The 17,293-nt window shown below is 36.6% G+C and overlaps 1 protein-coding gene across 5 annotated transcripts in view; it reads left to right on the top strand.

The window, feature by feature from the left end:
• The window catches only part of cacna1bb (calcium channel, voltage-dependent, N type, alpha 1B subunit, b), a 150,965-nt gene that overhangs the window by 125,130 nt on the left and 8,542 nt on the right, over positions 1–17,293 (top strand). For 3 of the 5 annotated variants that reach the window (XM_051876914.1, XM_051876913.1, XM_051876916.1), the window contains 13 exons: positions 506–571; positions 2,416–2,507; positions 2,604–2,754; positions 3,955–4,082; positions 5,565–5,661; positions 9,004–9,109; positions 9,459–9,566; positions 9,820–9,929; positions 10,626–10,783; positions 10,889–11,018; positions 11,941–12,051; positions 13,500–13,538; positions 15,837–16,092. In XM_051876914.1, coding sequence (XP_051732874.1) covers positions 506–571; positions 2,416–2,507; positions 2,604–2,754; positions 3,955–4,082; positions 5,565–5,661; positions 9,004–9,109; positions 9,459–9,566; positions 9,820–9,929; positions 10,626–10,783; positions 10,889–11,018; positions 11,941–12,051; positions 13,500–13,538; positions 15,837–16,092 — 1,552 coding nt within the window. Of the gene's footprint in view, positions 1–505; positions 572–2,415; positions 2,508–2,603; positions 2,755–3,954; positions 4,083–4,846; positions 4,944–5,564; positions 5,662–9,003; positions 9,110–9,458; positions 9,567–9,819; positions 9,930–10,625; positions 10,784–10,888; positions 11,019–11,940; positions 12,052–13,499; positions 13,539–15,836; positions 16,093–17,293 lie in introns of all 5 variants that reach the window. The other 2 variants (XM_051876917.1, XM_051876915.1) reach the window with 2 other exon arrangements.

The raw sequence follows: 17,293 nt of genomic DNA, 5'->3' as shown, positions 1-17,293 counted from the left end.
TACAGTTTATTCACTATAGTTTAAAAAAATGGTAATGAAATATGACAATATCTTAGTGTTAAACTGTGTCAGAAAAAAATAATCTTAATTATGTCAGATAACAATTAAGCAAAACATGGTCAGGTCAAAGTGTCTGAATAATTTTTGGTTCCAAATTTTTATCAATTTTACTGGTAGTCCACTGTATGAAGAATTTTTGGGTATAATATGTCACAGTTTACTTTATTTTGCTATCCTCACTTACATAAATGAACTATAGTGTCCTGCACTAGTAAAAATATATAAAAAATGTCTGAATAATTTTTGGTTTGACTGTATATTGTTCTGCAAAGAATATGCCTGTTTTTAAACCCTTGTCTTTAAACTATTTTTATGAACATATAAAAAACATACTATAATAAATGATTATCTGTACCTGAGTAGATCAGGTGCATCAGAAGGTTAATCAGTCTAATGTTTCTATAACGTTTCTGTTTGTCTCTAAACAACTGTATTTTGTCCCCAGGCTCTGCCGTATGTGTGTCTCCTCATTGCAATGCTCTTCTTCATTTACGCCATCATCGGGATGCAGGTGAGATCCAGAGAGCTTTAAAAGCCTCTGTTGCTCTCTCATAAACATTACCCTTCATGCAACCTTTCCATCTGAGCCTCTTACACCAGTGGATCTCATCACCAGAGCTGCTGTGTGCATCTTGCTTCACATTTAACAGCTTCAACATGATAAACAGAGTATTGATCTTTTCGGCAATCTTTTTAAAAAGCAAAGCGATATATGTTTATCCATAAGTGTTTTGCATGGGCAGGTGGTGTTTTTCCATATGAAAGCTTCTTTATGAAAAAGAGGCCATTGTTCCAGTCTAACGGACTGATCTCATCTTTAAGTTTGATTGCTCATTTAAGGACGCACAGGCAATCTCCCAGATTGTGTTGGAAATGATGGCGTCTGCCATCTAGTAGATTAGGACTGCATTGTAAATCAATCCTAATTGTATCCTGTAAGACTGGGAAAATAACATCATCAGTAAGGCATGTAATCAACTGTACGCTTGAAACTCCTACCGCCAACTGTTTGTTCACTTCATCATTCAGCATAAAACGTGGTTTTGAACCAGTTTTTGCAACCTTTCTAGTATTTTTATAGGAGGATTTGGATTATAAGCTTATTAGATTCGTGGTTCAATTTCAAGCTTTATTTACACCATGTGACATTCTGTTGATTAGCACAGACAATTTCACACCCTTCGTTCTAAAAAAACTGTGTTTACCTTGTAATTAAAATATGTGGGGCAAGAGCTTGAGTGTTTTAAATCATAAATGTGAAGCTTATATTTTTTATATCTTTTTGTTAGTGCTCTTACACTGCTGTTTAAAAGTTAAAAAGATTTTTTTTAATGAAATTAAACAAGGATGCTTTAAATTGATTAAAAAGTGACAGTAAAGACATTTGTAATGTTACAAAATATTTAAATTTCCAATAAATACTGTTTTTTTTCCTTTTCATTAAAGAATCTTGGGGGAAAATATCAGTTTCCAGAAAACAACATTAAGCAGTAGTGCCTGCTGAAAATTCAGTTTTGCCATCACAGGAATACAATACATTTTAAAATATATTAAAAAGAAAACAAAAATTATAATATTATTTCACAATATTACTGTTTTACTCAAATGTTTTGAACTGTAGTGTCAATTAATACTTGAACATAAATGTGTTATTTTAGTTGTAAATTTGTAGATGCATGAGGTGTGTGAACGTCTGGTTATGTGTTACGTATTTCCTGTGTAAATACTCCCTCTTTGGTATCCTTACACATATTGTGCAAAAGTTAGAGACTTTACATGGTCATGAAAAGATATTTGGACATAACTTGGCCCAAAATGTTTCAGACGAGTAAATTATTTTAGGAATAATTTTAGGAAAGCAGTGGGTTTGATATGCATTCTTGGTGGCAGAAATGTGTATAAATATATTACTTTTATTATACACTGTGCATATGCCACTCTAAAAGATGATCCATCCTTGGTTACTGGATGAACTTTCATGATATATGCGACTGACGGATTATTGTGATTTGTTTTACTGTCTGTCGGTGCATTACAACTCTGTAGATTTGAGTGAGTCAGTGTGTTTATTTACGTGTCTGCTGTCTGACATAAAGCCATAAAATTCAGAAACATGAGTCACAGTTTGTGCAATATGTGTATATGGCATTGTTAATACTGCAGATGCTTACTGTAACATACCCTCCAGGCAGTCTGAATTATTGACACAGTCCCTGCAGGTATTTTCATGAAGCTCCAATAGGAAAGTGCACACATCGTGCAATGTTTTTCTCGGCCCATCTCCACCAAAAATGCTTGCATTGTCTGTAATTCATCCAAAATTAGAATGCTGATGTGCTTTTCTCTCTGTGTCAGGTGTTTGGTAACATAAAGTTGAATGAAGAGTCAGCCATCAATCATCACAATAACTTCCAAACCTTTTTTCAGGCCCTCATGTTGTTGTTCAGGTAAAGCCATTGTTTAATTTCTCAGTACTGTTGCAATTTATCACAAGTGAAGCCAAAGTTTCTGACTTTAGCTGTTTGTGTACATGTATTTTACAGAAGTGCTACAGGGGAAGGTTGGCATGAGATCATGCTGGCTTGTCTGAGCGAAAGGCCATGTGACGACGAATCTGGCTACAGTGGAAAAGAGTGCGGCAGTGATTTCGCTTACTTCTACTTTGTCTCTTTCATCTTTCTTTGCTCCTTCCTGGTTAGTGGAGCACATCTCACATTCAAACAGACATACTTAAAATGAAAATTCTGCCATTGTTTCAAACCTTTATGATTTTCTTTCTTAGTTATAGCAGGATGTCTAAGCTTCTCTTTTAAAAACAATGAAAGTAAATGGTGACCATAGCTGTCAAGTGAGGTTTTCAGCAGATAATTACTTAATTCTTAATACAAAGCTACTTTAAGGCTTCAGAGAACTTGTAATAAAGTGCACAAGTTATGTTGTCCAGTTAAATTATGCTTTTGAGGTTCTTGTTTGGAACTTGACAACTCCTGGACCCCATCCACTTTCATTGTATAAAAAAGAGCAGCTCAAACATTTTGCTAAACTTCTCTTTGTGTTCCACAGGGAAATAATGTCATAAGTTTGAAATAACGTTTTATTTTTACTTAAACTATTCCTTTCAGCAGTCTTGCGTGCTCTTACTTGGACACAACATCCTAATCCATGTACAGCAGATGAAGATGACTACCAAGTGCCCAAAATGAATCTATATATTAACTACTCTGTTAATGGCCTGTTCATTCAACACTATCATTCCAAAGTTTGGGGTCAGTATAAAGAATAAAAGAAAGTAATACTTTTATTCAGCAAAGTTGCATCAAAATGATCAAAAGTGGCAGTACTTTTACATTTTAAGAAATCTTCTATTTCATATAAATGCTGTTCTTTTTTAACTTTCTATTCATCAAAGAATCCTGGGGAAAAATTATCACAATTTCCATAAAAATGAAATGTTTCTTAAACACCAAATCAGCATATTAAAATGATTACTGAATTGCTTACTGTTTTGCCATCACACATTTTAAATTGTATTAAAATAGAAAAAAGTTATTTTAAATTGTAACAATATTTCACAATATTACTGTTTTACTGTATTTTTGATCAGATAAATGCAGCCTTGCTGAGCATAAGAGACTCCTTTCAAAAACATTAAAAAATCGAACCGACCCCAAACTTTTGATCTGTATAGTGTATATGCACAAACAAAATAGTATGCAAAACAAAAAATTGCATATTTTTATTTGAGTGCACTGGCTTTAATCAGTGAAAACTTCCTTTAAGTCTAGCCAATAAGATGCCACTTGTAACATCAAAACAAAATCTGTTATTGTATTTTACATATTTCTGATTGAGATTTCTCCTTCTATTTTTAATAATCCTTCCTACAACCATCAGATGCTGAATCTGTTTGTTGCTGTCATCATGGATAACTTTGAGTACCTGACACGTGACGCTTCTATTCTCGGGCCTCATCACCTCGACGAGTTCATCCGGGTCTGGGCCGAGTACGACCCTGCCGCCTGGTGCGTATCTCTCCTCCACTGTGTCACCTCAGTTAGTGCCTCTTTAAAAGAATGTGACAGCTCAAGACTAAGTGATTGAAAGATGCCGGCTTAAGAGGGTACGCCACCGGCACTGTGTCTGATTTAATCATGGCCTTAAGTCACAAGAATCCCATTTTACTGTGTGACCATGGCTAACATCAAATCCTCAAGCTTTGTCTATGCTGAGGAATGCAAATCTTTGCACGCCATCCACTTTTAGTCTATCTTAAGCAGAACGGATTTGAATCCTATCCTCTCTGTCAGTGTAATCCATTCTAACTTGAAAAGGGGCCATTTACACGACAAACTTTTTTATGCGTTTTGGCTGTTTATTTACATGAAAATGGCATTTTGGGGGCCTGAAAACACAGACTTTTGAAAACGGGATTCAAAGTGCAAGTTTTTGAAAACTATACTGTTATTGTCTCTGTGTAAACTACAAAAACGTGAATTTGTGAAAACGGTGATATCATGTGTATTCTGTTCATACATCGCCATCTACTGGCCTGCATGCATAATACAACATTTGTAGTTGTTTTAGTGGATCTGTATGAAAGGGGATCGTTTTGACAGTGTTGTTTTCTGTGCGTGAAAAACGCAAAGGAAAACCCTTTCAGTTTTTAGTACATCATTGTCGTGTAAACGTACCCTCAATAAGCATGAATATTTTTAATACATATGTAGATGGAATATGGAAAAAGTGTATTAAATCTGTCTTTTTAACCCTTATCTGTTTTTTTCAGCGGAAGGATACGCTATATGGATATGTACAATTTGTTGCGCGTAATCTCACCCCCCCTCGGCTTAGGAAAGAAGTGCCCTAATAGGGTGGCATACAAGGTTTGAAAACCTACACGCCTTCCCTCTAGAGGGCGGTGCTGTAAAATCGAATGCCCATAAAGTGCCTGATGTCTGATTGGATTATACTCCCCCTCTTCCCTTACTAATTTTAATATGGGTAACCATGGGAACCAGGAAACAAAGCCAAATGCTAAATCTCTCATCCCAAACTAATCCCATATGTTCACAATGCACATTTCTGTCTGGTTGTTGCAAATATTGATGTACTAGAGCAGCTTTTATTTGCTCTGTTAATACACTGCTTAAATTAGGCCAAATATTAGCTTTGTTCCTGAGTATCTGATTGGTTAGCCGTGGTTGCGTCCTAGCATGCAAGGACAGAAGCTCCAGACTGCAGCCCCTCAGGCCAAACCCATCATGCCATGTTCTTCATCCCTGGATCACCGGCAGCCTGAAAAGCAGGCATGATCCATCCGTCCTTCTGAGACGGGATGGTATCGGATACCCTTGACCTTCCTTCAGAATCCTTAATAACAATGCTTTTTTTTTTGTTCATTTCCCCTTCTTTCTCTCATTCACATCACATTTCCATCATGTTCTCCACTACTCTCCTTTTCTTGTCTGTGTGACCTTTGAACTCTGGGTGTCGCCCCTGTGAAGTGGACGCATGTCCTACCTCGATATGTACGAGATGCTTCGCCACATGTCCCCTCCGCTAGGTTTGGGAAAGAAATGTCCTCCACGAATCGCCTACAAGGTAGATCCCATCCCCCTGACCTTTCCTTGGCTCCTCCTCTGTCCTCTCATTGGCTGATGTGGCTGTCAGTCAGTGTTCTAATTGTGGAAGTGATTTTTCGTGTGTGTTTCGTGTTGTGCTTTTTTTTTTTTATGTGTCTTTTGATCTCACTGATGTTCTTAAAATGCTAGATTTAAACTGACACAATAGTTCTGTTCCAAAACCTTGTGAAAGAAGTCTCTAATGCTCACTAAGTTTTTTTAGCAGGCAGAATATTAGTAAGCAGCATTTGTGTATGCGCTTAAAATGCTGTCCTGATAGGCAGCTCAATAGATTTTGAAACAGAACAAATGTAGACAGTAGAATAAATACACAGTAAGCACTGAATTTCCTAAGGCATGTGCAGCTGTAGTAAAATTGTTGCATCATGTAAGAGAAAGTAAAGAATAGTGAGGGAAAAAAATTAGAAAATCTGAATATCGAAACTGAATTTCAAACGTCACTGGTACAGGGCTGCCTGTTTTGGTCGCAGGCCGTTCTGCCACTTTGAGAGCTGCCTCCGAGTCAATAAGTTTACACACCCTGTTCCAGCTGTCTGAATGGGTAACGTTCAAGAGACATGCGTCCGTGGCTGTCTGCTGAGCTACTCTCTGAGGCCACACAGTCTGTGTGAGTGTAGGCTTGAGGATGCGACGTTCTCCAGCGAGCTCTAAATAGAACAAGCCCCCACTCCCCCCACATCAGAGCACTGAATCAACAGGGAGGAAAGAGCAAAAGCTTGCTGTAGATGTGTGCTCAGTGGAGCGTCCTTTCCTCCTTTCTCTTTTTTTTAATGGTAGTTGTTGTGGAAACATGTCTTCACTGGCCTACGCTCTCTAATGAAGGAAGAGTGTTGTCCCTGTGCATGATTTTACGCTCTTACACACTACACCACAGAAACAGATCCATTCTCTGTTTATTTTGCATCTGTTTTCTTTTCACCTCTATTTTCAATTACCACTGGGTGTGTTAATGTGTGAAGCATTTGCTCTGACTTCACCTTGAGTGATGTGTTTGTGTGGTGGGTGCTGCCGTGGCTCTTGGTTTTGGTTGTTCAGCATGCTATCTTTTCTCGCTCTCTGATCATCATCCTCTCTGAAGGTCATCGCTGACTCTATGAAAACACCTCATGTTTCAGTGCACATTAACAAATGTATTTGCATTCTCGACATGGACAGTAGCCATAGCTGTCCACATGCAGACTGGCAATATTTAATAACAAGACCTCATACACAAAAGACTAAAGTAGTTTGATTCTTACAAATTCTGTCAAGAACAAATTTTTGCCGGTGTTGTGCCGAATTTCGACCCCCTGCCAGATTATTACCCTCCTAGAATTGGTAGGTTTAGGAGTAGGTGTGGGGGAGGAGTTAGGATTAGGGGTGGGGTTAAGATTAGGCAATCAGGTAGCAACTTCAACGAGGGGGGTAATAATTTGGCTGGGGGTCGAAATTCGGCACAACACCGGGTTCAGACTACACTGTATTTTTGTCGGTTACGATAGTCATTGTGTCAGATTATACGATTTCGACTTCTGAAAGCATGTTTGAAAGCATGTAGGAAGGCGCTTCTGTGCTTCTATTGGCCAGTGTCACACATGTGACGGAAGACCAAATCTTGCGTCCCTACGCCCATTGTCGTTTACGAATCCTCACAACACCCTACGTCAAGCAGATAGTGGCAAAATTGGGCTAAAATCGTGTAGTCTGAACCGGGCATCAGGTCATGTTTTACCCCGAAATCAAAAGAAAAAAAAGTAAATAATATTTTGAGAAGGTGAAGCACATTGTGTCTTTATTTACATGACAATTAAGCACAAACACATTCCTTTATTATATATTACAAAAATGATAAAGTTTTGATACATCTTGTTACTGTTTGTTGTTGCATATTTAATTCCATTTGCTGATTTTAATTTAAAAATAAATATTGTGTATTGGCAAGATGAGTTATTGAGTATATTTTTTTCTGCAGAAAATTTGAGTCTTAATAAAAAAAAAGACTTATTTATTTATTTACAGTATTTATTTATTTATTTATTTATTTATTTAGATTTGGGGTGAAATATGTATTCCATGTGAAAAATGGAATAGTATATCATTACATGCAGACATATATACGTTGATTTCAGTGTGTTTATATGAACAAAATGAGGATGACTATCAAAAATCAGCTGATTCTAAAATCTTAAAGGATTAGTTCACTTTAAAATGAAAATTACCCCAAGCTTTACTCATCCTCAAGCCATCCTAGGTGTATATGACTTTCTTCTTTCTGATGAACACAATCTGAGTTATATTAATGAATATCCTGACGCATCCAAGCTTTATAATGGCAGTGAACGGGACCAAAGAGTATGAAGCTCTAGAAAGTGCATCCATACATCATAAAACGTACTCCACACGGCTTAATAAAGGTCTTCTGAAGTGAAGCATTTGTGTAAGAAAAATATCCATATTTAACAAGTAAAGTAAAATAAAAAAAAGTAAAACTTTCGCAGTTTAAAGCGCTTGCACTACGTCCTAGGCCTTCCCTATTCAACTTACGGAAAAAGCTTAACTGACGCGACATCAGTTACCCTTTTTCCGTAAGTTGAATACGGAAGGCGGTCTGGCGGAAGCTAGATATTTTACTTTACTTGTTAAATATGGATATTTTTCTTACACAAACGCTTCGCTTCAGAAGACCTTTATTAAGCCGTGTGGAGTACGTTTATGATGTATGGATGCACTTTCTAAAGCTTCATACTCGTTGGTCCCGTTCACTGCCATTATAAAGCTCGGATGCGTCAGGATATTTATTGATATATCTCCGATTGTGTTCATCACGAAGAAGAAAGTCATATACACCTAGGATGGCTTGAGGGTGAGTAAAGCTTGGGATAATTTTCATTTTAAAGTGAACTAAAAAAATTGAGTGTTAACATGATATCACACATCGTCAGGTTATTAAGCATAATCAGTGTAAAGCTGTGCATGTAACCACACATACTGAGAAACCTGTAAACCTCCACAGCTTTACTGTCTGCTAACTGGAGAAATGCAGCAAAACATCTTCCATCTCCAACATCACTCATCCTCCCCACAGCATCTGCATGAAATACAAACTCTCTCTCCTTCCTCTCATCATTTTGATGTCCTGATGAGACAATTTGTGTGCTGAGATGAGCGTTTGGAAATGACAATTGACGAAAGAGAAATTACATAGCCCAAGTCGTTACTCTCCCTCAGCATTCAAACTCCTCCTGGCATTTGTTATGGTCATTTCCGTATCCCGCAGTCATGTGTAATATTAATCCTATGCTCTCTGTGTCTGACTCCACAGCGGTTGGTGAGGATGAACATGCCCATAGCTGAAGACAACACTGTTCACTTTACCTCCACTTTAATGGCTCTCATCCGGACCGCCCTGGAGATTAAACTGGCATCAGGTGATTGTCCGGCAGGGCCAGAGCGCAGTCACTTGTATGTCAAAAGCTCCTTTAACTGTCCATCTGCTCCACCAGACTTTTCACCAGTCACTGCTTTGTTTCATCAGCCTTATTTGATTTAACACTCCACCATCTTTAAAAACATTACAAGTTAATTGAATGATCCTTTCTTCTCTGACTTTGACTTTTATTCAACCTTTTACTTGGTGCAAAATATGATTAAAGAATAAGATAACATCCATTAACAGCTCAACAAAAGAAATCTCACGGGGGATATTAAGGTCTTCAGGAATTATTAATTTTGATTCTTTTAACATTATTGCGACTTGCTTTCTTATTGTTTTTCCAGGAGTTCTGGCCCAGCGCCTTTGTGATGCTCAGTTAAGGAAGGAAATAAATAAAATTTGGCCTAGCTTGTCTTCAAAAACAGTGGATTTGCTGGTGACACCTCATAAACGTAAGCCCTGCATTTAAAAAAATTTCATTAAAAAAATGACTACTTCTGTTTAAAAAGCAATTAACATTTATATGGACTCCTAATTAAATGGTTATGGGAGTTTGAAATGATATTAATGCCATTTTCCACCTGAGTGATTCAGCCTGGTTTTGCTTGTGGTATCTCTGAGTTTTTGCTGCCACCTAGTGGACATCAGTTATCCTTCTGCCCTTCTGTCCATATGATACCTCATGTCCTTTTCACTCTCTCTTAGATAATGAATTGACTGTAGGGAAGGTCTATGCTGCTCTGATGATTTTCGACTACTATAAGCAGAACCGAGCCAAGAGACTCCAACAGCAGCAGGCTGCACCAGGCACACAGGTAGAGCATCTTCATGAGGGATCTACTAAAAACTGAATATACTACTACAGTTTTAGTCTCACATAGCCAGACCTTCAGACTGACGGCAGAAGGTCTGAACCCCATAGCAGCTTTTATAGGCCAAGGACCACCCAAGAGGACGTCTGTTTGACATATAAAGCAACCAATCACTGTTCGTTTTGTTCAGCATCATGTTTAGGGGTGTAAAAATTTAACATAAATGTTCCTACAATAACAGACCGGCGTGTAAAACTCTTGGACATATTTAATTTTGTCTTTCCTGAGGGGGGTTGGCGTCACACCAGCTTTGTTTCCAGGCCATTAAAGAACACGACACACGTCTCCCAGGAATCCTGCAGAATTCAACCAATTAGATGGTGACCTGCAGAGTTATAATTAATATTAGAAATAGTTTGCTAGATGTAGGGATCCAAAGGGGTGGAAAATTTCTGGTAAATTTCCAGAAAGTTTCCAAAATTTCCAGAAAGTTTCCAAAAATCCTGGAAAGTTTCCGGAAATTCTGTAAATTTATCGGAAATTTTCCACCCCTTTGCATCCCTAGTTAGATGTAGATTAAAGCCATACTTTATTATTATTTCAATTATTAGTATTCATAGTTCCTCAAAGAGTTATTAATAATTGATTAATGTGGTCCTTGTTAAACTCATCTTCGTGTATATTGTGTTTTCTCCTCAGAGTAAAGTCGGAGTTCTCTTCAGACCAATGCTTCCTCTCACACACTTGCATGATCAGGAGCCAATGCTGCCAAAAGCCCTACCTGCTTCTCAATTAGAGACCACACCACAGCCAGAGGCCCCGCCCACCTCCTTTCACCTGACCAATGGGGATGCAGTGTGAGCGTTCTACCATTCTGGTCTTAATATACTTTCCTTTTGAGAATGTGTTTTGTGTTTATTATTTTTGAATGTGTCTTTTTTGTGTAATTTTGTGCGTCACAGACAAAGCCAGAGCAGTGGCATGAAAAAGTATCCCTCAGGAGGTATACCTCAGGAAGCCGCACAGGAACCGAACAGAAGGCCTGTCCAACGTGGCCAATCAGAAGACGTGCCAAACACATACAGATCTCAGGTGATTTATTGCAAAATAATCTTATTTAATAGTCTTATTTAAGTTACGTGTCAGACATTTACAGCCATTTACTGCACATGTCAGTTAAACCATATTTTCTGTGGCTTTCTTTAATTTGAATGTGTAAAAACTGCCACATCCACCAGCAACAATTCCACACACAATGCTTGTCCATTTGTACCATTAGTAACTGCTGTAACTTCTTTTCACTGTTCAGTTCTTTGTTACAAGGAAGTGTGCTTAATTGCATTAAATGTACACTTGTAGTGTACTTCAAATCTATTTATTTAGTTTTGTAAGTATAGTTAACAAGTATAGATTTTTTTAAAAATGCACTTGCAGATAATATACTGTAATATTACTGAAACAAAGGCCACTTAAGTGTACTTAAAGAGTACACTTTCATGACTTTGTAATAATATCAAATTATATGCTTTACCTTAAAGTAAATTTTTTAATCATTATGTTTTAATAATGTTTTGTCTTGCTTTAAATAAGTACACTTATTTTGATGTTGACTAACATACTAAAGCACATGTAAAATACTTGATTATAAATTTAACTGTAGTGTGTTATTCAATATTACATTAAAAGATAATATATTATAATTGTACTAAATTGCACTAAAACTTGTACTAAAAACTTCATCATTACAAATGTGTAATTATAAATATATACATGACACAATAGAAAGTACATTAACGTATAAATTAGGTTCCATAAATGCTTGTCAGTACATTCGGCAGTACAATAACCATATTTCAAAGACAATGGAAGTAATTATGAAATTAGATATAAGGATGTAATAAAGTCACTTAAGTATATTATTTCAATAATATGTGCACTTTTTATATAAGTGTACTCCTTTTTTACATAGGTTTCATTTATGCATTTGTTTTATCTGGACCTACATATGTTGCAGGAATTAGTTGAGATGAGTGACATGGAGAATGACTCGGATGTGGGTGGGTATCCTGTGCTGGAGGGTCACGGCAGAGCTGCCTCCATGCCAAGACTCAACGCTGGCTTTCAGGTAAACATCTCCTATATGTAGTGGCCATATGAGGTCATTCTGGTGGGAGTTGGGAGTTGAATATAACTGCTCTACAGCCTTTGTTTCTTATTCTCACTAAATTGATTCCTGCAAAGAAAGAGGCAGCTGGAGTATGACTGCGGGAAGATACAGGGAAGAGGAGTGAATGGGCAATTGTATGAAAGAATGGATGAATGGAGGCAGTAGGAAGGGTGTATTAATGAATGCAGAGAGGAGGTGAAGAATTCAAGCAAATTAATTGGTGGAAGTCAGAAGAGTCTTTACTGAGAGACACATTTATTCTCTTCAGTTCAGCTGTGTGTGTGTGTGTGTGTGTGTGTGTGTGTGTGTGTGTGTACTTGTGAGGTCCTCACTTATATAGTGGTGTGTTTGTGTTTGTGTGTGAGAGAGAGAAAGAGTAAAGGAGAAGAAGGGGGACAATGCAAAGTCTACATACTGTATATACCGAACTATATAGGAATATTTTAACTTATCTTTTCTGTTTATCTTATCTTTATCTGTTGTATTTTAATCTTTTAATTTGTTTTACATTATATTTATGTTATATAAAAATCTAGAATTCTTATCTTAATATTGTTTATATTGTAATGTAGTAATTATTAATATTTTGAATTAGCTTTTTTATCATTTTATTTTTTATTTTATTTTAGTATAAGTTTTAGTAATTTTATGTGGTTTGATCATTTTATTAGTTTGTGTTATTTAAAAATTTTGCATTCTATTAAGCTTTTTTTTTTTTACTTTATTGTTAGTTATTTTAGTACTTATTTAGTACTTATTTTCAGTTAGTTACCAAGGCAAAATTTCTAATGGAATTTTTTTAAGTAAAAGTTTTTCATCTAATATTTATAATGTATTGTATGTCAGGTATACTCCAATTAACGAAAACAATTTTAGTTAACAGTAATAACACTAATGTAATTTCGTTTTTACATGTTTCATATTCGTTTTTCCTCATTAACAGCTGTAGTGTAATAATTTTATGTTGCTTTTTAACTGTAATTTATTTATGTACATACTTTTTTTTTCCTGTATTTTTGCCACATCGCTAAATGACTCAAACAGTGTCCAGCATCCTTGTTATAATGTCTTGTCTTCAGTCTTGTCCTGTCTTGTCTTGTCCTGTCTTGTCTATCTCTTCTTTCTCTCCACCTCTCTTTAAAACATCAAAATCACTCAGTTCTTTTCCTCCACCTTTTATTTTGACACAAACAATCTCTCCACCATCCCTACTTTTTAGGCACCTATTTTCTGACCATACTGGATCTTAATATCTAAACTCTTCATGAACATCATCCAGTCTTTACTCTGTCCCTCTCTTCTGATCTCTTTCCTCCTGTCTCACTCTGTTGCTGTGTCCATGAGTGCCACAGCTGTGTGCCCTGCTCTCCTCACCTATGTGTCCTCTTCCTCTTCCCGTCCAACAGCGGAGCCACTTACGCCACACCGCCGGAACGTATCTAGCAGTATGTACAAGTGTTCCACCTGCAATCGCTCTCTCTTTTTTCTCTCTCTCTGCCAGCCACTCCATTTTTATGTTGGCTTGTGTGTGCTTTGTCCATTCCAGCTCTTTTAGAGTCCACACCCTTTTAGCAGGCCAATAAACTTATACAGGCACACTTTATATTAGCTTGGTGAGGTAAACACAAAACTAACATGCACTGCAAAGACATATATAGTAGTTAATCACTGTGGGCAACTCATTTATAAGTAATGGAATAGATTAACCACAGTTTTGTTACAGCAAAATGAAAAGCAAAGAATAAAATGCAATGCTTATTTTATCTTGGATGTTGTGAGGTGCTAACTGTAAGTATGAGTGTGTTTCATTTAGTGGGTTGTGTATCATTTTGATTTGTATTAGTGCAGTCCTCTCTTCACATATCTTTCAGCCATATAAATATATTATAAACAGTGTTGGGGAAAGTTACTTTTAAAAGTAATGCATTACAATATTGCGTTACTCCCTAAAAAGTAACTAATTGCGTTAGTTACTTTTTTATGGAAAACAATGCGTTATGTTACTTTTGCATTACTTTTTCTCATCTGGGCTGTTTGTTTGTTTGTTTGTTTGTTTTTATAATAACAAAAAGTTATAATTTTGGCAAATATAAAGGCCCTTCAACACCAAAAGTGGTGCTGTCATTCTGGAATACAGAAGATAGGACACAGAAGAAGTAAATGAGTAAATGTATGTTCACATTAAGTCTAGAACTAGTCTAGAATACCCATCATGTTCACACATAGCGCACACAACGCTTCTGCATTTACTTCAGATTTCTCTTAACATGGACATGAGAGCTGTCAGTCAATAAATGAGAAAACAAAGTAACTTGTGTTACTTATTTAAAAAAGTAACTCAGATATTTTGTTGTAAATTTAAAAGTAATGCGTTACTTCACTAGTTACTTGAAAAAAGTAATCTGATTACGTAACTCGCATTACTTGTAATGTGTTACCCCCAACACTGATTATAAACATATACCGTTAAAAATGTTGGGGTCGGAAAGATTCATGTGATCAAAAAAACAGTAAAAACAGTAATATTGTAGATTATTACAATTTAAAATAAATGTTTTTGTTTTTAATATATTTAAAAATGTAATTAATCAGTCTCACATGATCCTTCAGAAATCATTCTAATATGCTGATTTTGTGCTCAAGAAACATTTCTTATTATTATCAATGTTGATTAATATTACTGCTTAATATTTTTTTGGAAAACTTGATCCATTTTGTTTCAGTAGGCTATTCTTTGATGAATTGATAGTTGAAAGAATCGCATTTATTTAAAATAGAAATCTTTTGTAATATTATAAATGTCTTTACTCTCACTTTTGATCAATTTAATTTGTCCTTTCAGAATAATAGTATTCATTTCTTTAAAAAAAAATATTACTGACCCCAAGCTTTTGAACGGGAGTTGGATTGGGGGGGGACTAAATATAATGATTTAATAGTCAACTGAACTGAAAACCTCATAATTCCAAATTTTGTGGATCGATTCATAAGGGTTTATGCAGTTAGTCTATTCGAACCAAGTATTCAGGAAAGAAAGAAACTTTTCAAGCTCAAGCTATGTGGAAAGGGGATGCACTGCTTCTTAGAGTTTCTGAAATCTTATGCCACTGGGCGGCACTAGTGAGTGTTTGTAGAAGACTACAAAAGTAGAAATTCCAGTCATCAAGCAGTGGTCATGGATTCTCTCAAGAGTCTGCCTTAAAGTCACTTTTAGGCCAATTTAAAATTAATTAATCTTTTTGAGACTGTAAATGCACATGTACACTGTATACATAGATTATATGTATACAGATTTACATTATACTGTATGAATACAGATTTACAGATGTACATAGATTATTTGTATACATAGAACAGCAACAGTTAACCAAGAAAAGCTCCAGTGTCTCTTCATTGATCAGTGACCGCTGCTTGGCTGTGGATAGTTCATGCAGCAACTATTCCAGCCGTCCAGTCCATGTGTATAAGAGACGATTCGATGACAGCATTCAAACAGCAGAGTGTTTGCATCGACCGTGATGATGTTCCACTGTTCTCCGACGTGTGTGGGTCCGCAGGAGCGGGCTGAACGACGCTCTTCAGTGGAAGTGTGTTTTCATGCTCAGCTGGTGTTGTGCGTCTGTTGTGACAGGTCTAGTGGTCTGAAACTCTTGTCATTCTAGTACTGTGCTAGATATGTGTCCTGTCCTTTATCTCCTTTCTTCATCTTTCACATGCTAACACAATTTATTTCTGCTGCACAGCCTATCGCAGATGTGAGTCCCATGCGGCGGTCTACATCCTCATTGACTCCTCAGAGAGGGGTGCGAGAGGTCAGTCTGAGCGAATATGACCTGGAAAGGCCCCAGATGGCCTCAGGTCAGACCCTCGCTCAGGAGAGAGAGAGGGAGCGAGCCCATCATCATCATCACCATCATCATCACCGCTGCCAGCGGCGCAGAGACAAGAAGCACAAATCACTGGATCGAGCCATCAGCGAGGAGCAGCCACCGCCCACAGGTGGCCTTGATTTTCCTCTCATTCTTTTATGCTCTTCAGCACATCCATGTGAAAGAAAATAGTGAATATCATACAGCACAAGAATATCATAGAGACTTGAGGTGGTCTCTTTTGATTTCGGCTAGTACACAACCACCTAGAACAGTGGATCTCAACCATTTCGACTCGAAGGCCCCCACTGTCTAACACAATATTCCCTAATAAGACTATAAGACCCCTATATAGTATAATATTAACAGACTTATAACTATAATATACTGTATGTGTAATGTATTATTAACAGAAACTGTATTTTCTTCAGTAAAAACAATAGTTATTGAGGGGACAAAATCTTTATTGTATCTTTTTTATTAAGTTAGATTGGTTTAATACAATAATAAAAACTGCAACAACAAATAATAAAATAATATTAACAATAATATATTAATTAATAATAATATTTTATATATATATATATATATATATATATATATTTCAATATTATTTTAATAATAAAATATTAATTTAAAGGTGAAATATGTAGTTTTTGTGACATTAGTGGCACCAAAGACTGTAGATATAGAAAGACGGTTCACTCCTATTAGTTATGAATACGAGAAACTGCAGCGCGCAGTATGGCAGACTATGTCCCGCCTTCTAAGTAAAACCGCTGATTGATAAAGTCATTGCGTCACTGCAGCTGCCGTTAGAAACTCCGGTTCCCATAGAAACCTGAGATTTGCGCTTAGGACTGCACATGCGCATTGGCTCGTCTAGCCTGAAAAATACGCTTTTTTTAACGCTATTTGAGCATAACAAACAACATTTATGGGACGGTTCATGTCAGATTTTGTTGCTGATTTGAAATATGTTATTTAATTGTGAGTTCGCCAAGCAGTTTTTGAGATTTCAGGATTCCCTCATTCAGATAGATAGGACTTGGTCTTGGATGCCCGAAATAGCTGCTAGAAATAGTAGCTACTTTAAATAAAAACTCCAACATATTAGGAATACTTTTAGCTGTGTTGCTGTGTGTCATGAATAAGCAACTGAAACATCAAAGTAAACATTATAAACTAGAAAATGTGTCTTTCTGAACAGGTGCATGGTGATGTTGTATTGAAGCGTTCATTGTAGCACGTTGCATCTCAATGACTTTGTTCATGTGTTCATGACCTGTTTAATCTTTACAGGTCTAAATACAGCAAATTTTGGCTTGCAG

Source organism: Ctenopharyngodon idella, chromosome 21 (genome assembly GCF_019924925.1).
Source record: "Ctenopharyngodon idella isolate HZGC_01 chromosome 21, HZGC01, whole genome shotgun sequence".
In the NCBI taxonomy this organism is placed as follows: Eukaryota; Metazoa; Chordata; class Actinopteri; order Cypriniformes; family Xenocyprididae; genus Ctenopharyngodon; species Ctenopharyngodon idella.
Note: the sequence above shows the minus strand (reverse complement) of the source record. Positions and strands in the feature narration are given on the sequence as shown.